The following is a 23,540-nucleotide window of genomic DNA, read 5'->3' on the forward strand; positions in this document are numbered from 1 at the left end:
TGCGAATTTTTAGAAACCTAGGCAGTTGTAAACATGCAAGCCTTCGGCAGGTAGTCTAGTACCTTTTTCAACATGAGCACGATTTTAATCGAAGAAATTACCAGACTACTGAAATTTTGACAGCCGAAAAAACAGTCGAGCGCCCTCAACATTATAATAATGCAGGCGGGCCTGGAGGGGGCGTTACCTCTGCTTTTAATTTCATTGTATTTTGAAAAGGAATATCGATATGATGAGTCCACAGTCAAACAACAACACGATGAACATTTTACGACACTATCTCTTGTTTGTAATTAGGCTTTAATTCAAACAAACTGCTGTATTCACAATAAATTTAAAGTATTCATATCATTCACAAAATTCTGTCAAAATTATCCTACATTATAACACAAGCACCATAACGACAGCAACACATACAGCATCAAAACATAAAAATAACAAGAAAACTGGTTAAATCTTTAACCAATTGAATCAATTGAACAGAATCATAGAAATAAAGTCAACCAATAAAAATTGCTGAATGTACAGCAAAATCACATGGAAAACTTTCAACCAATCAAAATCACTCTTTGCTGAACACAGGAGCACATCCCGCTGTGTGATTGGATAACTGATTTTTTAGGTTTTTTTTTTTAATTATAAAACTGAACAAAAATCTAACAAATTTGTAAAACCATTTCAAAACACTTTCTTTTCTATTTAACTTTTTCATAATTTTGTATGAATAACACATGGCATTCTCAAGCATATATGCAGAAAGCAGTTTAACACAAGAATTTGCATAAAAACAGATATTTCAACAAAAATGACTTTTAAATAATTAAAATCAGGTGGACCACATAATTTCTCAAACAAAATTACAAACCACTTTTTCTAGAAAAGTTTCAAAACTAATACCAGCTATGAGTTAATAACAACAGAGTTGATGTGCATGTATAAATAGACAACTGATTTTATGGAACATATACTCAATAATAAACATATGGCAAACTAAATTACCTTGCAAATAACTGACCTTAAGCGGGTTGTCTACAAATCTTTTCTTGAAATCTGGAATAAGTTGGAAAACTACATTTGGAGATACTAGGAATAAAACCATAATATTTCCTGGCCAAACTGCACAAACCAACACACTCAGTGGTGGGAAGTAAAAAGGGAAAACATTTTATTTGGGGATCTAAGTAAGGGTTAAACTTACTTTTATACCATCATGAGATTTTTACATGAAATGACTTAAGAATGACTATAATGTGGAAGCAAATTTATTCCATGTTAATGGCAACATTGTGAACATTTACAATTTTTCACTATTTTTCAGCCTGTTCAGCCAGGGTTCTGATTTAAACCAAAGCACTTCACAGACCAACATGTGCAATTTGTATTTTTTGTTTTGCCAAAACTTTCCACGTAGCTATGATGAACTTCCAACTGAATATTAATTGAAATTTTCAACAAGTATATCAAAAATATTGAAGAATGGTAAGAAGCCAAGTTACAGTGAAATTTAGAGGAAAATATGCACCAAAATATGTACGAGTTGTGTAAATTCCATGCATTTTATCTTTTAGCCTGCATGGAAGTTTTGCATAACTTTTTTTTTGCTCGTTTCTTTAATCTATTGCTGCCATTTGTAATTCTCATCCAAATTGAATACATTTTAAAATCTATTCACAATTTCATCTATATACAGAACACGTTCACGCACCATTTGTGTATAATGGCAGCATCTGTACAGGTCTATTTACAAACGCTTTGAAAAACTACCATCAATGCACAACTACAAGAACGGATTTTACAATGGCCTCTTATGGTGGCCTGAAAGGAACATGCTGACATTTGTTTTCTATAAAAAAAATTCATAAGATCGCAATTTTCTGTTAAAAAGGTGCAAATTTTCTCCATGAAATTGCAGACTGCATCTAGTGCATTGCAAATGTCTTTACAACAGAATTATTTTGTTTACAACACTTTGCGTAAAAAAACAACATTTGCGATATCATGAAATAAATTCATGAAATGTCCTTTCTGATTCATCTTTTAGCCTCACCTTGTTATAAAAATTGTTGGTTGTCTGCCACATTGTTTTCAGTGAAATTAGAATAGGCAACATGGATATTATTGTCAACGTCAGATGTCTTTTACCCTCACAAAATGCACTCATGCTCGACATATGGACTCCGTGCAGAAGTGAGCCCTCTATATTTTTGAGTGACAATTGAGCACAAAATTACTGTCCCTGTGCAACCATGTTTGGTGCATTTGTGTAACACGCAGTACCTATGGGGTTTGTGCACATCAGTTGATAAGTTGCGCCTACGGTGTGTCCTTTACAGGCCCTCATAAGTACGTCACGTAGCAAAATCTTCAATTGCTACACGGAGTTCACATATCAGCAATGATGGAAATGAAAAAATGTGCGATACAAAGAAACGTAATTAGCACACATTGCCGTCACAGATGCATACAAGAAAACCAGGCCGATTAACTAATGATATCAAATCAGTGTATGTTGTATGTCTAATCATCAAACAAAAAGGAAACCAGTCATTCAAAATATCCCCAGTGAGAGATTTCAGTTCGTAGTTTCTCAGCGTCTCGATGATAGAAATTTAAGGCAGAATGAAACCTCAAAATACTCCTTTCTCTTGACCCTTCTTGTGATTGGCTCGTGTACAACTCTGCTGACTCGTACTAACAGATAATCAAACGGAAGAGTTTCCCTTTCAGATTAAAAAAAAAAAAATCTTCAGGCTAGGAAGTCAAAAATTAAACTGTAGAGTTTCACACTACAGCCAACAGAAAAGGTCCAATTAAACAACAAAAAGTCAAACTCAAAAACTTTAGGTAACAAGTCATCAGTCACGTAGGGCTTTTAAGAAGATGACAAACTTGCTTGCTCCCAAGGGAGTAAGAAACTGCTTCCTCTTCTCCAGTCAAAGTTGCCGAGTCAGTGGATTCTTGAATGTGTTTCGTTCTGAGTCAGCACCGGTCCACCGACCAAAAGGATTTGTGACTCAGACTCGGCCTTGCACGGCTTCTCTGACATGCAAGAACCCAATGGCAAATCTTTGTACTCCAAAACTTTCAGTGGGTATCAGGGCCTATGTACATTAGGAGTAGTTGGGTTCAACTTCCTCAATCCTGCAAATTATCAAAAGATTCCAGGGGGATTTTGAAGGATTTTGGAAGGTTGGGGTTACGCCCAAAGCACAGATATTACGTCGCGTCAGTGCAACAAGGTCATAACTCGATTCTGCAACAAAGTCGTATCTAGCGCAAATACGCTCTGTGTAACAAGGTCTTATCTCGTGTATCGCGACGTCAGTTGACTTTGTGTGTACATCCGGGTTATTTTAAGCGAGATACGACCTTTTGAAATTGAAAACTTGCGTTTCATGTACATGACGTCACACGCCATTTTGGGAGATACGACCTTGTTGCACGGACACAACAATTAGATCAGTGTAGGCATTGATAAGCATCATATAGTCTACGAAGAGGTTTGGAAGATTTTGGAGAATTGATAACAGTAGATCCCAGCCATTATCTTTACATTTAACACTGCTGAATGCATTGTATGACACTCAACCAGAATTTCTTGTTCATGTAATGCACATAGTAGCTTTTTTAGCTGAACAGAATGTGTAATGGCGACCCTTATTCATCAACCTCCTTCCCATGGCTTTGTATGGTTGAAATTGACCTGTTGACCCCTGGCAGACCCATCATGATGAAGGGCAATGCTGATTGGCTAAGAGGTCTCCAATGAGATTCAGCTCCTGGCTTGGTACAAATGTACCTACATCTGCATCATGTACATCCACTGAAAACTGTTTTGCATGAAACACAACAAGGGAGACAGTCTTGACGTGACGGGACCATACTGCAGACAACAAGATTGCATCCTATCACGATATGACGCAGCTTTTCCGTGACGAGTACGGTGGGTCCATAACGTTCAAAATAGTTCTGCGCTTCTTGGAGCGCAAGTCCAATGGGGGCAGCAGATAGCGGTTCATGTGGTTGGCGTCAGCGAACGATTTGAGACGCGACCTCATTTGGGGCGGAAGAGGCAGTTTGTCGATTGTGTAAGTGGACGTGCAGTTGACTATCACACGGCAACAGTAGTCTTGCAAGCTCAACACTGCAGAAAAGGATCAAATTGAAATCATCATTGTCTCATATTGAAAATCTTTAAACCCTAACTGTTTTTAATGTCATGTAACACATCACTGTAACCTTTCAGACTCACAGTGTAAACGTATGCAAATTATGTATACCACGTAATACCACATAATGGACACAGTTTCAAAAACACCTTCAATTTTACCTAATCAGGACCATGCTTTCTCTGAACTGGGGAGGGGAACATTGTAAACTTTATGATATTTGGTCCATAAAACTTAAGCTTTCAAGGAGTGTTGCCTAGCAGCGGTTGTCATGGTTAAATTTTATATATGACAGGGCCTCATGACAGAACTGCACTTTTAAGCTTGTTTCAATGCAGTGCAAGCAACTGACTCATTTTCCTTAAGGCCAGACTATGACCTCGAAATACATAACAGTGTCGTGAGCAGGTTATGTGATTAATGGTACTTTGTATATTTCCATAAATATTATTAACTCCAAGGTATAAAAACCAATGGATTGTATCACATGTAACAATTGTTTTGTTATTCAATGCAATTGTCTTTATAACTGTTTTAAGTCAATAAGATGTCATGGATAAGTAAGACAGGAATTCTTTTTAATACGACGCCTCTACACATTTTCAAATTCCGAAATCCAATTGTTCAGGCAAAGATATCTATATTTCTTTATTTCTTACAATTTCTTATTTCTTGCTAAGACTTGCACTGGTGTATCAATTGTTTGTCCCACCCACCCTCCCCATAACATAATGCTCCCATCACATCCTTGACCGAATTTTAAAGATGATTTTTTTAAAAGGTCACGCATGACAGTTACATACGAAGGCATTCAACATTCCTAATTTGAGAGCAGAAGTATACCAGGGGAACTGGGGTGCTAATGTCTTCAACCTTGGAAATGCTTTCCAGATTGATCATCTTTCCAAGCTGTACTATAAGTGTATATAAATATTGTGATATAGGTTATGAAATGCGAAATACACAGGGGACATCTGATAATGTTGTGCACATACTATACATGTACATGTATGCATCATAACTTTACTAGTGCATATCATATGCATCCTAGAAGTTATGGGCAGCAAATGCGGTAGGGTGGAAGAACACGCCCCTCCCCCCCCCCCCCCCCCTCCCTAGGGATTACCATGTTAATATTACTACCCTAAGGGGTCAAGGGGTCGTGAAAACCACAATTTACAAGTTTAACAAAAGTGAAGAGTAAAATAAATTTAATCATAGTTTTTTATATACATTTACATATAAAGTGCACTTTAGAAAGCAACCTCTTTCATTTAAACCCCAAAAAGCCCATTTTAACATCTTTGAAAATGATTTACTCTGGAATACCTCTTTCTAAACGTCCTGAATATGTCCCTGCACAAAGCAAACTTCATGTGGACATTGTGATCGTGGTTTTATTTCAGAATTCAGTGAAGCCAAGTGGACACTGATGACACCGGAGGACACAAAAGGAAACCATAGTGGGCCCTCTTTTAAAAAACCCAGGCATGGAACAACCATCCTTGGACTAAGCATGTCAATAGTTGGTGAGACAACGCCAGAACAAAGTGGGTCAGTGACCCAGGATGCTTATAAACCAATCCAGAGACCCTATGCACATTGGCTGTAATGAATGCCCCTAGGCCAATAACGGGCCAAAACTGCGGAGCCAGGCGGTCCAATCTGACAGAATTAGACCATCGACCGTCACCATCCTATGTCATCTTCAAGACTGTGCCCTAACCACGGCCGCTTCACTCATGCTGAAATTAACACGCATACAGTTTGCTAGATCCAATTTCATTGCCAGCTAACGCTGTACTTAGGCCTAAATGCAGTCAAATGTGATATACCAATACGTGTAACCTAAAAATTGAGGTACAAAACTGGCAAGAAATTAGAATCTCAAATTTAGGACCGTTATGGTAATACTACCACACGGTGGTTAGGCTTTGAACTCCTCCACTGAAATGGGAGCATTTCCTGTAATTAATTAAATCATGAAATCTGGTGTCCCTTTAAGAAATTAGACCCATTGGTAATACTATCAGAAACTGGGGCTGTGACCTTTGCTACTGAATGAGGCCATTTCCTGTGATATGCAACCAGAGGAGAAGGGGGAGGGGGGGGGTTCCTCTCGTCACATCAATGATGTGTTTCTGCTTGGACAGGGGTTTGCTTTCATGCAATCCCTTGTGAGGTAACCTAGGCCAGCGTTGATTAATAAGTCAGCATGTGAGCTATGCTCTGTCCTCCCAACCCATGGGATGACTAGCAGTTACTGAGCATGGTAACTAGAAACTGTGCACTCCCTGAACTATGTTGATATCCAACTGTCCAGTTCATAGGATGAACTTTATTTGTAAATGGCCATATCACAAACGCTATTGAAAAGGAGCTTTTAAATTAGTGTCCAAAACATGTGCACGATATTGGACATAAAAACTTATTGACCCTCCTGCTGTCTGAACAGTCACAGACAGTCGAAATATAAATCCTCTTCCCCAGCCATGCCTTTTTTAATACACAGGCTAGTCACCAGCAGAAAGTTCATATTTCAATCAAGCACTGTGACTAGTCAAATTCAGTCAACAGACAAAAGCAGACAAGTGGTAGGCACAGCTGGCTTATCAATCACCTACAGTCACAGCATAGCTGATCAAGTTACACAAACAGTCACAGCCAGTCAATCCTGCTTTATGTAGGCTGGGAGATCTTAACTGTTGAAAACAGTCACTTGATTGATTTTGACTGAAAGGACAACTTAGCCCAGAATGTATGTTTGCATAGAAAGGTTATAAGGTTTGGCAAGCAGAAAATAATGTATGACGTTGATATCGAGAAAAACATTTGCAGGGGGCCAAAATGTTCCCCCTGCGATTCTTTTAGGGTATGCACTCTGTGCGCAGGTACCCCCTCACCCGGTTACAAATAGAGAGTTGGGGTAGTCTGCTTTGATTGTCCGCTCACCTTTGTTTGTCCTCCAGAGCCGATCCATGCCATTGCGTTTCAGCACCACCCGCGACAACTCCGTCAGCGACTCGGTCACGTTGAAGTCACAGAGGGGACTGACCTCGAAGTACACCATGTCGTTCTTGACGGCGTAGATCTGGGCTTCTTCCGAGCTGACTTGCCGCTTGTAGGCTAGATGCAGCCGGTTGCCTATAAGGATCTTAGGCACGCCTGGCGCATGCTGAAGAACAGGAACAGAAAGGAAGAGAATCTTTAGTTTCATGTAATATGAGCAATTTACAATACAGAATTGCTGCTTTACCTGGAATCGTTGACATCCTTTAGTGTCGCTAAATTGTATTAAAAACGTTAGTCAAAATGGGACAAATGTTTTAATGTGCGTACTTGTATGAGAGTAATGCTTCAGAAATGGATAAAAAGTGCGCACATTTGATGAGTATTATTTAACTCAAGGAAGAAGAAATATCATTTTTCTTTATCAGAACCCCAACATTTTTAGATAATATTTTGATGGATGTTTACCATTCTTGAACCTTAACACATCTCTCACTGGCGATTTTCTGGGGTCACTGACGTTAATCGCCTTGCACTCACTGCGTTTAATCGCATCAATCACAACATGCATTAGCGGAGCTTATCACACCTATCTTGGTCAGTTCCCCGCTTCAAAAGCGGTTCCCTCCTCTCTCACTGACACCATCACTCTAGCTCCATCATTATCGCGAGATCATCAAACGGCTTTAGATTGATTGCCGATTGCGATCGGTTTTCGTAGACTGGTGGGTGTTCACAGGACCAGTGCCCTTCTTATATCCAATATATATTAATGGGCAATTTACGACTGTTCACCTTGTAGTAATTGTTTGGAGGATCTTGCACACTTTGAAGTAAAAGTTTGCACAGGATGAATGACTAGAAAGTACAGTGTCAGTTAATAGAATAGCAAACTCTGAATGGATTTGAATGGTGGCTTTCTTTCTCCAATTATAATAACTACGATTTATTTCAGAGGCCATTTTTAAGAATTGTAACGGCCATTTTCTATAACAGGTTATCAGGCGGCTCAGGCCATTTTCTTTATAATGAATTCTCAAGACCATATTTTGTTGAAACTGAAATTTATTGTAACTTCTTATATTTTTCTATGTTACGTTATTGCAGACCGGGCATTCAATGATCAGTGTTTAAACAGATTCTCCAAAGAAAAGTCTCTTTTTGAGATCACAGTAACAGAACCCTGAAAATGATAGTACCTCGTCAATTTCTTTGATCCATCTATCGATGCCGTCAAACGACCATCGACTTGTGATGTCATAGACTAGCAGGATGCCCTGCGCTCCCCTGGAGTAGGATCGGAGAATAGTGCAAAACCTTCCCTGGCCTGACGTATCCCTAGAAGACAACAACAAATTAAAATGCCTTGTAAATGACAGACCTTGAACACAATGAAATAAAAAACAAGATTTCCCCGAATCAGATATCTTTGGGAATCCCCTACACAACATTTTTCACAGAGTTTTACAAATTTTTACATTAAGTGTAAATGGTCCCGATGAGGTACTAGTACATGTACACATGTGAATGCACTTGTCATCCAGAGTTTGTAGTTGTTTTTTCCTGAAATACTATAATTTGGTATATCCACAGATGTACCCTGTATGTGACCAGATAGGACTTCCTGTAACTTGATAAAGCATCCTATTGAAATCCCATATGAAACACACACCAACACGGTTAAGTACAAGTGTGCTTGAGGTCTGTAACCCAATGCAAGCTAGGTTAATGTAGCCGTGGGCAAAGCATGAGTTGCTGGGAAATGTAGGTAATGTCAACGGGGATGCTTCACTGTTTTCTGGTGAAATGGAAGACAATATTCTGTGTTTACACAGAATTCTGTGGCTCAATGTCTGCTATGGGAGTACATGTAACCAGGGATGGACTACCATTGAACTTGAACAAATGTGAGGCGTTCTGGCAATATGAAACGGAACTGGGCACGTGCCGTAGTGGAGAAAAAAGCACCAAAAAAAACGAATGGGGGTTTATTGATATTTGTAATCTTTGATATGTCTACTACGCATAGTTCAAAGAAATAGTATAAAAACTGAGGAATAAAAGTGTCTTTAAGGAAAAAAAAATGACATCTTTCATTTTTGAGACTACAAACAGAACTTTAAGGGCCTTTTTCTCTTTCTCAGTATTTTACTTTTTGACATGTCACTAAAATGCGAACTTGACACAGCCATAACTTGTCAACGAAAAGTCTGATTGAAATGCAAGAAACATTGTAAGGGGAATCTTATTCTCTTTCCTAAAAATGCCTACAAACCCTCATTTCGACCTCTGCCCAGTTCTGTCTCATTTTGCCAGAACGCCTCACAAATGTTGTATTTAAGTATAAAAGTAATATCTTAACTTTACACCAACCCGTTGCAAAATTACAATTAAAGATCTAAAAAAATATGTGCACTAACTTTAGTATATTTTTCCATTTATAAGCAGGAATAATTTCTTTTTCAATGAATGGTGCAAACGAGATTAGGTACCGGTGCTACTAATTTGCAAGGTGATAACAAAAATGATTCATGATTTTATTATACATATATGCAAAACATGGCTGGGGCATTAGCCAATGAAAACCCATCAGGGGCGTGGCTTTAGAGAGATTAGACTTCATCTGCATATCAAGACATTTTTATGAACTTTGAATAAATACTGGGTCATGATAAAAAATCAATTTTTTCCGCTATCGTTAGGCACCCTAAAAAAAAATTACTGCAAATTTACAATTTCTTGTTACACTAGTTCATGACCTACAGTACAGGGGTAAAAATAAACGGGCTTGTCTTGGAAAACAAATTTGATGAACTTCCAATTTGTATAAATCAATCCGATCAAGTCCTGATTTATTGGGATCCACGGCGCTACGAGGCCTCCAAGCCATTAAAATCTACTAAGTGTTAACCGGCCAATTCCATTCCACCGCCGTTTCTCTATTTCTTTTATTGCCTCTCCTTCTGAAAATAATTCATCCTCAAGGGACCGACACGGGATACTTCATATGCCCGAAATTCCTCCCTAATTCAATTGGAATGTTTGGGCCCCGTCTGGCTGTATGTTATCGGTCGCTCCAGTAATGTGCGAGGGTTTCATCGGCTCCCCGCCATCAGCTGGTGCCGGTGTCCTCTGCAGCTGTCCAATGACGTTACATTACCAATGTCTTCCCGATGCTCCATGTTGTACTTGGCAAGCATTTGGCAACATTTCTTAAGTGTTACAGATCTTTTCAAAGGGCAAGTTCAACCAAAGGAGATTTCTTCAAGAAAAAATATTTTCAACATTTTTTTTTTTACTCTGCCAACATTAAATCCACTGAATGAATGCTTAAATCTTCCCTCAACTAGTATGCAATAGCCATGGACACTAAAGAAATTATGTAGTGGTGCAAACAATGTTTTTCCCCAACATTTTGCATGGCATGTTGTTTTATTAGTCATTTCGAGAACGATTTTTTTCAGAATAGAATTTTTTCAAAGAAAAAAAATAGATTTTTATACCGTATCTTGTCATCGTTAACCTCAAGTACAAAATCAAAATTCATTTTAAACCCAACTCTGAATAATTCTACGATTATATGCCCATTAAAGCAGAATCAATACTGCCCTCTATCTTTCCGACTACAGAAGGGGATCAATGCGGTAAACGCACTTATTAATCTCAAGGCGGCATAATCAATGGCTTATCCTTCTACCTGAGAGGTGGCAACGATTTGTCCAGATGAAAAATGACTGGAAATGTAATTAATTTTCTCTTCGCAAACGGTTTGAGCACCAACAGCAATATGTTACTTGTAAAATTAAAGCACGGCAAATGAAATACAGTGTACAATTTTGCACTTTGCAAAAACATTCTGTAGACTGTACAAAATGTCATCATTAAAATGAAAGTTCATACACTGTATAATAAACTATAAATTGTTGACGTGCATTTTCAAGTTTGTTTATGTACGTACACGAACCTGTACATGTATGCATCACTATATTTTATGTGAAATAATTTTAGTTTACATATAAACATGTACATGTATGTATGTTAAAATTATGAATTAAATGCACAGTACATGTATGTATGTTTTCACAACTGACAAATTACACATGTGTACATGTGTACAAATGTAACATGGACATGGAGACTGCACATGTTAAGCCTACATGTACATGGGCAAGTTATTTATTGTTAATTAGGACCGAATTATAAGGACTTTCTGCTGTCCCCACAGCATCTTTGGTCCCCAAGTAATAGTACCATGGGCCAACTCATGTGTAGTCCCCACTTGTATGGGTGTACATGTACATTGACTTCTATTTATAACTCACACACTTGGGTCAAGGTTATAATCACTGCTTTCTTTGCTTCATGGTGACCTTCGTGTGGGCATGCACTCACTCTCCAAACAATTTTTTTTTTTATGATATATTAATGTATAATATTAATGCAGTATTCTTCCCTATGTACATTATGTACATGCACAATATTACAGTGAAAATTAAAATAAAATGATATACATTTTTGTAACTCAGTTTAATATCTTTACATTCGTAAAAGTACAAAGTCATTTTGATCTTTGTCATAGTACAGTGTTCTACTGGAAGGTCTAAATTCCATTGAGAAAAAAATGTTACGATAGTGAAAAAATAGGACCTCTAGCTTCTATGGTCTGGGGTTTGAATCCAGCAACATGTCATTATGTTGTGTCCATGGGCAAGCCACTTAACTCCACTTGCCTCTCTCCACCCAGGAGTATAAAAGGGTACGACATCAGCTGGGGAATAACCTGCAATGGACTAGCATCCCATCCAGGGGGAATAGAAATATTCTCAATCGTTTCACGCCAAGTAAACCGGAGATAAACGCCAGCCTGATGGGCCATAATGGCCTGAAAATCTTTTTTTGAGAATAAATTTATTTATGATGTCTTTTCCTAACTACCGGTAGTTTTGTACTTACCACAGCTCTAATCTCACTCTCTTTCCATCCAACAGAATAGTGGTAATCTTGTGATCAACTCCTGCAAAGAGAACAAAAAGAACAACATTTTTTTCATTGTAGTTTTGAATTCCGTATGCCCACAATTACTTCTGCTTTTCTACTACCAGGGATATGTATGGAAATTGGAAATTATACGTAGGTCTGAAACTCTCAAAGAAAACTTCTCCACAAACAAGCACAAATTGCAATACACCTTTAAACTTGGAACCTGATATCGGATTAATCTCCATTACTCCACAAGAGCATCAATTCAGGAAAGGCATTGCCCTAATCTCTCAACTCAGTCCATCATTCTTCTGATATTTCTCCTTCAGAGCTGATTGAAGTTGACAAGGGAAACAGCCCTGTTCCATCCCTCATGCATGAAATTGATGCCGCCAACAAATTATCGCTAATCTGAATCTTAAAGGGTTTTAATTTTTTTTTTTTTACGATACTTGACCGACCAGCCGAGTCAATTTTCAAGCGAGCTGTTTATCCTTTTATCTAATATCCTTGTCATTATCATGCAGGCTATCAATCATAATTTGTTTTTGCAAAACATTGTTGTCAGAAAGAAATTTAAGCCGGAAAATTGGAATTGCTCAGTTATGAGTCATGTAAAATGTTGAACTCTGAAAAGAAAAGGTGTCATAGCATTTTTTTCCCCCATTAAAAGCAGAAAATGATGTTTATATATTTTGTAAATATATATGGATACTTTTGGAAAAACAAACACTGTGCACATGAAAAAAACTGACACAAGTTTGTCATTATAAATGACTTAATTCAAATATTCGAATATGCAATCAATAACGACCAAACATTCGAAATTTCAAATATTAGAAACTCAAGCACTCAGGTAATATGATAGGCCTATAGGTCAACAGTTTTCTGGTCAGTGACCCAATTACACTTGGACACAATTCTCTGTTTCCAAGAACAAGCGGCCAAGGAAATTGGCTCCGGGAAAACCTTACAGACATGACAGACAGATGTCAGCAAAGACAGTAAGGACCTCCCATCTAAACTTGATGAAAACCAAACTGTCATATTCAGGCATGCAACTAGCAATTTAGAAAAAAAACAAGGAAATTATTATCAATACATGACTTCGTACAGTAATTTTCAATTTGTAATGGCATTCATGAAGGTTAAAAACGAGGAAATCAACGGATCCGAGGAAAAGTTGCATACCTGCTTATTTAGCTCTGTTTTACATATTTCAAATTATTGGCCATTACTTGAGTACTTAACCTTAAAATCAGTTCCACATACATGTATGAATCAGCACGCAGCACTGAAACCAGGGAATTTGTAATTTTAGCTTTAGAAAAAAAATATGTTTCAGTCCAACTACTGAAGTTTCTTTCGTCCATTCTGGGCCGCATAGAAATGAAATTTTCCCATAATTAAAAACAAAACCTGTTTTAGCCTAACAGGTTTCACTTTCAGAGAAACATTATAAACTTGACCTGCCCCTAATACAGTGTCAAAATCAAAATTTCAAAAAAAAAATTAGCAGAACAGGTTTCAAGTAAAAACTGTTCACTTGACTTGCTCTACTTCAAAATACACAACTTTGTGAATGTACGTAAATGTAATGCATGTAACAAAAAATACAGCCATGATTGCGCCATCTGGTTTTAAAATCAAGTTTGGCCCATTTTCTGAAAGCCAACTTTTTGGGAATCTTACATACACTGTACATAAACCTGTAGCACCCTTTTGTGGCAGAACAGTGGATGAGTGTACCAATGTTTCTGACATTTTTTCTGTCATTATTCATTCTAGGTCATAATACCACAGCCCTAGGCACACGTTGTATTATAATATAGCTGTATGAAGCCATTATCAGTGTGTTTCTAAGGCCTATGGTCTGTTGACGTTGTGTTTATGAGTAATCATACCTCAGGGGGGTTTCCTGTAGGGGGTCGGTCATCCTGATATAATCTAATTGTGTCTTTTAATTGAGTTAAAGTAGTGTACTTTCAGGGAAAATCCTAGAATGGGAATATTTCATATACTCGTGAGGATAACAGTACTGGCTTTTTGCAACCACATGTAAAACAGTCATCATTTTTAAATTCACTCTGGGGCCAATGAATGAGCATTTTTTGTGTGTACAGAGTTGATCACAAGAAAATTTGCCAGAATTTTATAACTGAATTTTACAAATGAATTTAAAAGACTTTTTTTTAAGCAAAAAAAATCAGGTTTCAGAATTTAAACGAAATATTTAAAAAGGAAAAAATGTAATTAAAAATTGTGGCAGTTATATTGAATAAAAAAATGTGTCAGCATTCAAATTTCTACCCCCCCCCCAAAAAAAAACCCACTCATTTTTGTTTCTGTATACACTAAATGTATGTGTACATGTACTGGTATAATTGTAAACCTAGAAATCTCATTGACATTGTGTTCAACCTGTTTGATATTCTAGTGGGACCATGCATTGACGTACATATTCCAGAGAGGAAAATAGGCCGTGTCGTTCCATTTTAAGTGCACGTGCAGCTCTGCATTTTGGTATACAATGGCCACTGCCTGGAACAATGGAAAGTGCATCTCATTATGAGTCATATTGGCGCATTTGACATTCATAGATTCGGGAGGAAATAAATAAAATGTCATCCAGTTTACGTGCCAATTATAATTAAATACAATATATTTTAGTGCACGTACATTGTTCATGTACATGTACATTGTACATCGTGGATCATACGGAAACAGCAGAATTTTGACTGGCTTTTTATTTAAGCACAATCACATCAGTATTTCATAATATTTTGGAGAATTTACACAACCAAAGACTTTGCAATAATAACAAAAGCTTTTCCTTTATTTTGCTTTATGTTTGTATAAATTTGGATTTGGGTAGAGTAATCAAATCAGGCAGCCGTGTATACAGCTCAATTAGGCACACCACTGTGAATTTCCATTAACACAAATTAGATTTCAAAATCTAATTTACTGAATTTCTGGACAGTACACACCACATTAAAAACAAACATGACCATGTTACAAGGACATTAATTATAGGCCTATACTAGTTCAGTCTTTGAGGTGGGAGGAAAATCCATTAAAAGTATTCTTGGGACTACCCAAAGAATCAGGTATAAAGGACTGAAAACCAAATCCTCATGCTTGGGCGGGATTCGAACCTGGGTCTCAGAGGTGGAAGGCAAGGAAAGGACTGAGCCAACTGAACACCCTGAGTGGACCAAGTTGGTGTTTCGTTCCTCACATACATACATTATCAAATATTTTGCTGAAAACCAATTATCATTTCCAATACAAATTTTAAGCCAATACTATAAACATTTATCACAAAAACCTTTACGACCCATACACTTTGCAAAACTGAACTCACTGGGCACGGCAATAAAACCTTCTCGCCTCAATATAAACAAATTGTACTCCAATCATCGTGTCAATTCACACCGACATCCCCCACCCCACAAATTAGCCCCGGCTCCTGCAGAGTATGAAATACAACCTTCCACATTTATTTGTTTAGAATAAAAACCAGCAATTCGGGGAACCAGTGTAGTATTGCGATTCTGTATACAGAGGCATGCCATGCCTGTCACAGGGATTTAAATTATTATGATAGGAACCTGTGAGGCTTGTAAATTTTCCTTGCCCCGAGCTGCAGAGTGAAATCTGCTGACGTCTTTGTTATAGGCCCTGGCAGCGAGTTTGGCAGACAGTAACGGGTGTAAGGGTCATTTTGGGTCCCAATTTTGTTATTGGAAGTGAGAATTTAGGACCAAGGGGTCAGGTGAAGGGCGTCCTTTTCTATTTGGGCTGGGAACAGGTGTGAGCACTACATGAAAATAAAAAATAAAATGCCTTCAATTTTGTTTTAAAAATCAACAAAATTTAGCTGCCTACATGTGAACACCCACATTAAAAGCGGAAAAGAAGCTAACTGAATTTTCATACACATGTTTTCTGTATTAATATATTCACAATATATATAAATTTTCAGATTTTTAAAAACCTGCCCCACAAGCAATAAAGGGTCAGTATGTACATAAATGCAAATTTAATTATGTAAATGGATTTTTAATATGGTCTGTAATGGGCTGTGGAGCATGTGGCCCACCTGCAGTGCAGCCAACTGTCAGATTTAGAGCCATGCAGAAAATCAATACAGGAAATCTCATTAACGATGCATGGGTAAAGTGGTAGTCAATTACGACTGCTGAACATAACCATGGTCAGGTGTAACTTGGCACATGGACAAATTGTACTTTTATTGGCACTATAGAACAGAAAGTCATTAATTTTATAAAACATCAACATGTTTAATATTTTTCTTCAACACGGAAACTTCCCAGTTATTTATTGTAAGGGAGTACACGTACATACATGTTGTATGTACTGGTAGAGTATACATTGTAAATTCAAATGAGCGAGTAAATGTACAACTACAACTAGTACAAGTACATTTGTACGTACATCTGAGCAAAATTGAAAGCATGCTATTTAATTTTTAAGGTTAGAAACATTTGGACTAACATGAAAAAGAACACTAAAATCAGTTTGCAACAGTCCTGTATTTTTATTGTACCCCACAATCCTGTTATTCCTGCCACACGATTTGCTCCCCAATTTTTTTTTCAGGACTCAATTTTTCATACACTCTACTCCAAAGCTAAAGGTTAGTCCTACTTTAGGACAAGTAATTGTATTATTACATGTTTTATTATTATTTTCCATGCATGTAAAAGGATGTAAATACATTTGTACGAGTCCATGCATAGTCAACATCAGTCACAAAAGTTAACTGAGCCATACCCAAGCCATTAAGTCATTACAACTCGACATCAGACCTCACATCCCCGTCTCCACAGCAAACCGTCTCATCTCAAGACACTACTCCAGGCTCCTTGGGGCTTTACGGACACGTCCGATCTAACCGGTATCCATTACACCGGTTCCAACCTGTCTGCCGCCAACTGTCCCCTTGCCTCAATCCAAGTAGGGATTCATCCCGCGATCTGCGTCTCGCAGACGCATCGCACGTGTATTTTTTTTTTTTTTCCGGTCATGTCAATGCAACGTCCAGCTTTCATTTAAGAGCTTGGCTTTTACGTTTTGTTCCTACTGTTTGCCGATTGCCACTTAGTTGGGCAGTCAAGTCGCCGTTGGTCAGATGGCAGGAAAACATGTTTATACCGGCAACGGTTACAATAGGGCATTAGGAGTTCACTGAACTACATTGTCATGTTGTCTTCCTACATGTAGAGGCAGTGAATGGGGACAACAAATTGTCATTCACTATCGGAAAATACACCAATTTACAGTGTTATTGTAATTTTATGCATCCACAAATACATTTATCTGCCAGCCTAAAAGTAAAATTCAAAATCTTTACATTTCCAAAATTATTGTAATCATTTAAAAACTGTAGTCTAAAAATGAGCTAAATGCACATAAATTGAATCTTTCTAAATGCAATTCAAGTTGGCGAATACCAAATAAAACAAGATTTATTTTCACAGCCTGCCCGAAAATAGATTAGAACATGTTTGACAATAAAGGTCATTCTTTGTTTACAGTGTGGAATTGTGGAGTAAACAAAGAATTGTGGGGAAACAATGCATATTCGTGAAACAATTTAACTCCACGTACACGTACGTGTACATGTACGGATCTTGTATGTTGACTATGCATTGTATAAATTATGAACTGTATATACTGAGCCTTACAGTTCACCGTTCTAATAGTCAATTTTGTCCTTCCATAAATTGTGACCTAGCTGTACAACGCATGACCTTTGCATTTTGTGTTGTGATGAAATTGCCCTGATCTCTTTTCATGCAGGCTGTAAGGACAAATCTGATGCTATTCAATTTTGAGTCTTCTTCATTTAATGAACAAATCAATTTAAACTCTACCTTTAGTTGTGCACTTTACAAGGATATTTTGCACATGTGCATGTACGTATAATAAATGTTCATGGTACATGCAGTTTGTTGTTGATACATCGTACTTACATGTACATGTACATGTACTTGTAGTAAACCCAAAACATGTCTTGACAGGCATGTGTGTGGCACATGTAACAGCACTTTGACCAGATTTTGGCAAAACAACTTCGACTCATGGTACATCAATTAAGGACACTGCACCACTTCACAGGAACAATCCAAATATTACCACACATGTCACAAACACCCAGTTCATATAATCATAGTGGATATGTGATGTATGTTTTTCATGTAAACAGAAATTTTTTTAAGTTTCAAAGAAAAGTGAACACATTCACGTACCTTGTAATTTATCACAAAATAACATCAGCCTGTACCAAAATGATAGGAATTGAATGAAGACTGCGTGTATACTTGTGTGTGTGTCAAACAGTGGTCAAATGTTTGTGACTTAGCATTAGCACTAGCCCACGTCTAGATGATTTCTAAGTGTCCCTGAAATGTAAGCCCATCGTATAAATGTGCACTGTACATTTTGCAAATATTTTATTGCGATACCATGTGTGCATAATAAATGTACCTACGGTTTTCACATGCATTTAGGGGCTGTTCTTTTTTTAACAAGTGCAATTACTCATAACCATTGTTTGGCTGTGTTTTTCTTTCATTTGGTTTCCTCTTTTTATGAAACTATGCATAGGATTCATGTTTTTATTGCATGCTTTATCAAAACTAAACCAAGACTGATGACAGGCGAGCTAAACCATAGTTGTCCAAATGCTCAAATATGGGAATAGAAATTACGAATCACTACAGAGTACAATGACAAAGTGGGAAAAATGGGACTGCGTGTTCACAATGCGATTTTCTAAAACCTGTTGGCCTAGGCCTACATGTACATGGATTACAATGAAGTAAGCATGATTTAGCAAATTGAATCTTTTTAAAAGTGTGACCCTTAACTTCCTGTTTTGTATTTTTGCAACAATCACACATTTAGTTTGGTTATAGGCCTTTGTCATGTGTGATGATGACTGTGTAACCAAAGTAAGATCACAATAAATGTACACTGTACAACAGCACAGTGTATTTGGTATGCAACAAAAGACAAGTTAAATGGCATGCAATGTATTTTTTTTAATGCAATCCTTGAAAATGCACCTTTGTATCCCATTTAACCATATTTCAATTTCCTTGTTTGCCATTTTCAAGGGTATTTTGGTGCCTTTTTGGTTTTTATGCCAATGGTTTCCATATTCATGGGCAAATGCGTGATGTCATTAAGGCAGAAACCTCAATGTTACAGCTTTTTCAGCACCAAAAGTTGCCAGAATTTTGGATATTTTGCTGTTGTAAATTGTCTTTTCTTTTGTAATTCGCTGTTGTGTCTTCACATGGCACTAAGTCAATGAGTAAACTTTTCTTACAAATATTTTCAATGAACACTTTTTTGTGTTCACAATTTGAAAAGAAAACCCCTAAACTGAAAAGTGTCTTCCTGAAATGACATCACAGCAACAGCACCCAGAAAAAAATGGCGAATCTTAAATGTTTGAAAAAAATTCACTTTTCAATTAACCAAAAAGGAATATCAAATAGTTTTCATACATTTAAGAGTTGTAGAAAGTTGAACAACATGTGTTCCTAAGAAAAATTCATCCTATGGATCCTTTGAACCTTATGACCTGCATTGCAACAGCACGTGGGGACTCCCTCTGTATTTCTGACATCAACACCTGCTTCTCGTTGAACAAAAGACCTTTTCAAATGGCTACACAAGCCACAACACAGGGACTGTTGACTGGAAAGGTGTATTCCCCTACTGTGTGCGTGTTCTGTAATCATGTGCTACCCAGGTCTATGCATGAAATTGTTTTCAAACTGGCATTTTGTTCAAACTTATTAATTTGAGAAGCTTAAAAAAAAATCCAAGGACAACATAGCAAGGGCTGCATGATGTGAATACTTAGTGCTGAATCACTGCTTGTTCAACATGCACAGAATACAGAACATCAAATAATACACACATGTGTAAATTTATATGCATGTGTTTTCATGTCAGTAAAGTTACACAATGGTCGCTTGCAGCTTGCAGAGAATAATTGTTGGCCAGTTGTTGGCTATGGGTTGTGTCCTTCAGCAAGCCACTTTACCCCAACTCACCTCTCTCCCCCCACAATACATGAATTCATACTGGCACTAGCTGGGGAGAAAACCCAGACGTTCTTACCATTCACACTGGTGTAAGTCCCAAACGTGATGTCGTTGGCGCTGTCATCAAGCCGACCCAATATCTCCCCCTTTCCTACATCGCTGTCGCCGACAAGGAGGAATTTCAGCAGGTAGTCGTACGCCGTCCGGTTCCGACGCGGCGTTGGAGACCCGTTCATGTTAGTGGCATTGCTGAATGGAGGGGCCTGACTGGCCAATCAATGCCTGCCTTGAAACGTGTGGTGCAAAGCGGTGCTGAGTGTTTTGTATGTACGGTACCGTGTGTCCCCGGTGAAATAGCTGAATACCTGGTTTCAGGACGTCACCTGTGAAATAAGAATATTAAAACAAACGCAAACCATTACAAAAGTATGAAAGATAGGAAAGACTTCTACGACAGGCATCTTTTTGTTGTTCAGTGTACCAACTTGCATGGTTCATCGGGGGAAAGGGGAAAAATAAATACTAGGATAGAAAAAATAGAACCAACTATTTTATAAAAACAAGGAAATTGGTCATCTGTTATTTTTTGCACATATCCATAGGGCCTACATGATGTGCGTGGGATGTCACATACATACCGGTACATGTGTAAATTAAATCTATCCATTTATTTTCCCACGCAAGTTTACGACTTTGTGTGCATGCCGTTTCAATGTTTGTTTCCTACCTCCATGCATCAAGTGCGTGTTGGATAACTGAAACATGACAGACTGCGAAACGAAAACAGTGACAGAATAGTGATTCTTTGTTATCGCAGTGTTTGCACCTGTAGTGGTATGGTATGATCAATAAATGGAAATTGTGCAGTTTAGGACCCCGTTCCATATAAATTTTAAGAGAACAAAAAGACATTTTAATGTTTTGGGACCAGTACTGTTTGGGACTCACCTGGTTTACCAGCAGGAAAAGTAACTTTACATTTTTTTTAGTTCGCTAATACCATATTGAATATCAGCAGGCTTATTTTGTAGAAAGAGGGTACAAACATGTACATGTAGGTTTTCTATTTATGAGGAAAGTTATGGGTTAAAATGATTGATGACACTGTCACTGACACTGACACTGCCTGAAGTGCCAGGACTGCTGTGTGCCTCGCACTTCTCTAACTAAGTGCTAAAACAGGTAAGAAAGTCTCATTTTCTTCCAAAGTAGGCCTACTAATCAAAATTATAAAAACCTAGAGTTGATCTCAATAAAAAAAAAGGCTGTATTGTATTTGTAGCTGTGTTGTGCGCTTTCTTGTGATTTGCGCAATCATAAGAATGAGCACGCACATTCTTATGATTGCGCAACTGAATCCTTGTGCAATCTTTGAGAAAAAATATTCTTCAAGGTTGGGCACACATTCTTAAGAATGCGCAACGAGAGAACGGTCTTGTCGATGCCGAGCACTGGCTGCACTTGGCGAGTCTAGCTGTATCCTCGTTCACCGATTCTTGGGCTATACTTAAATAATTAGCCTATAGTCTGTTACAATGCAAGGTCACTAGGGGAAAAACGTATTGGGGGGGGGGAAATAATAAGAGACATACATGTAGTGTACTGGAAAAATAAGAATTCAGATTTTTGGGATAACAAAAGCAGGGGGGGAGGGGGGGAACAATGGCGTTGTTCGCAGTGTTGAAGATCTGCCCGCCGTGTTTTTATCATCTGCGGCACACATTGTCAATGGATCATGATTATTGGAATGGGTCAGTCAGTTCGAACCTATGTCCATTTTCATCAAATATTTGTTGGTTGGGATAAAATTAATTGAAGGGGCATCACTACGAGAACTAGTAACTTAAGTAAGTGTCTTCCATCCACACAGATTCATATTCATGTTAGGGTGCGTAATGTGATTGGTTAAATTATGTATGCTGCAAAAAAAACAAAAAACTGCCCTGGTTTGTATGGATGCAGGGACTTGTAACTTGTCTAGACTAAACAAAGCACTTCCAAGACTAGTTACCAGTCCTCCGTTATTACAAAACTTCATGTGGGGGGCAGAAAAAAGCTATAATAACAGCTTTAATTTAATTCAAATTATCATATTTAAACCAGTACAGAAGTATAAATCATTTTCTTTTCTCGTTACATGAATTATTTCCCCTTTAACCCCAATACATTTAATTTAACATAAATATGCCGTGCAATGTTTGTTAAGATTGCACAAAATTCATAAATTGCGCACGTAATAACGCTCACGCAATCTTAAGCATGTTAAGAATGAGCGCCCATTCCTAAGACTTAGAACCGTGAACTATCGTTGTATACAACACCTCGCTGTTGTGTATTTTCGAAACTAGCGAAATCGATCCGCCATACATTATTTCGTATGGATGTTGAGTACTCACCTAGAAATCTAAATTTGCCTGTCCGCGTGTTCAGGATGTGTCATTTCAACGAAATTTGCCATCAATGAGCTTGATATGTGAATACTTATCACACGGTAAGGCAATGTTAAGTCTTTGTCACGGAAGGCCGATTTCGCTTGGTTCGAACATGTACAACTTAGCATGGCGCAGTTTACAAGCCACGTTCACGGGTCTACCTAAGACTGCGTGCTCATTCTTAAGAATGCGTGCTCGTTCTTAAGAATGAGATTGAGCAATTGCAAGAAAGATTGAGCAATTTGCAAGAAAGCGCACAACACTCAACAGCTGCAAATTTATTTTAGAAAATTTGAGTCAATCATTTGCAGTCAATCAAGTCAAAAAGGGAGGTGTCCTAAACTAAACTTCTCCATAAATTTAACAATCACCAAAAATCAAAATAATCTTGATGAATGTAAACAAAAACAGCATGACTCAACCATACACACACACACAAATTCATTTTTATGTGATGGTTTTGAGTTTGACTTCGAGTTACACAATTAATGGACAAAAAATGCTGAATGCAAAGTTACATTGAGCAAAGCGGTCCAGAATTCTGAGCTGACTGCTCAACAATCATACACATTACAATCACTGAATTTGTTCTCATCGAAAATGAATGAATGTAACTTACCCTCTCGCACTACCATCCGTCACTTGCTGGTCTTAGTCTATCATGCCTTAAGTTAAGTTTGAAGTCAAATATACTTGAAAAGGACATCGATAAATCTGATAATGTTCAGGTCGAAATCCACAGTGACTAAAGATCGTCGTCGTCGCGTTCGTCGTGCACACTATTTTGCGAAGTAAATTTCGACTCGACCGGACGGGAAATTGTGACACACAATATGCACTGGTTTACTGCACAATTATGA

General features: G+C 37.8%; 1 protein-coding gene across 1 annotated transcript; it reads right to left on the reverse strand.

Moving 5' to 3' along the window:
• Window positions 1-281: 281 nt before the first annotated feature.
• LOC119735003 (ras-related protein Rab-40C-like) lies at window positions 282-23,532 on the reverse strand. Its single transcript, XM_038208677.1, has 6 exons — window positions 23,300-23,532; window positions 20,325-20,631; window positions 12,132-12,192; window positions 8,378-8,516; window positions 7,122-7,344; window positions 282-4,144 (listed from the first exon to the last, which is right to left on the reverse strand). The coding sequence occupies exons 2-6, from the start codon at window positions 20,482-20,484 to the stop codon at window positions 3,909-3,911; spliced, it is 819 nt and encodes a 272-aa protein (XP_038064605.1). The 5' UTR covers window positions 20,485-20,631; window positions 23,300-23,532; the 3' UTR covers window positions 282-3,908.
• Between the last annotated feature and the right edge of the window lie 8 nt (window positions 23,533-23,540).

This window comes from Patiria miniata, unplaced genomic scaffold (assembly GCF_015706575.1).
Source record: "Patiria miniata isolate m_02_andy unplaced genomic scaffold, ASM1570657v1 HiC_scaffold_28, whole genome shotgun sequence".
NCBI classification, from domain to species: Eukaryota; Metazoa; Echinodermata; class Asteroidea; order Valvatida; family Asterinidae; genus Patiria; species Patiria miniata.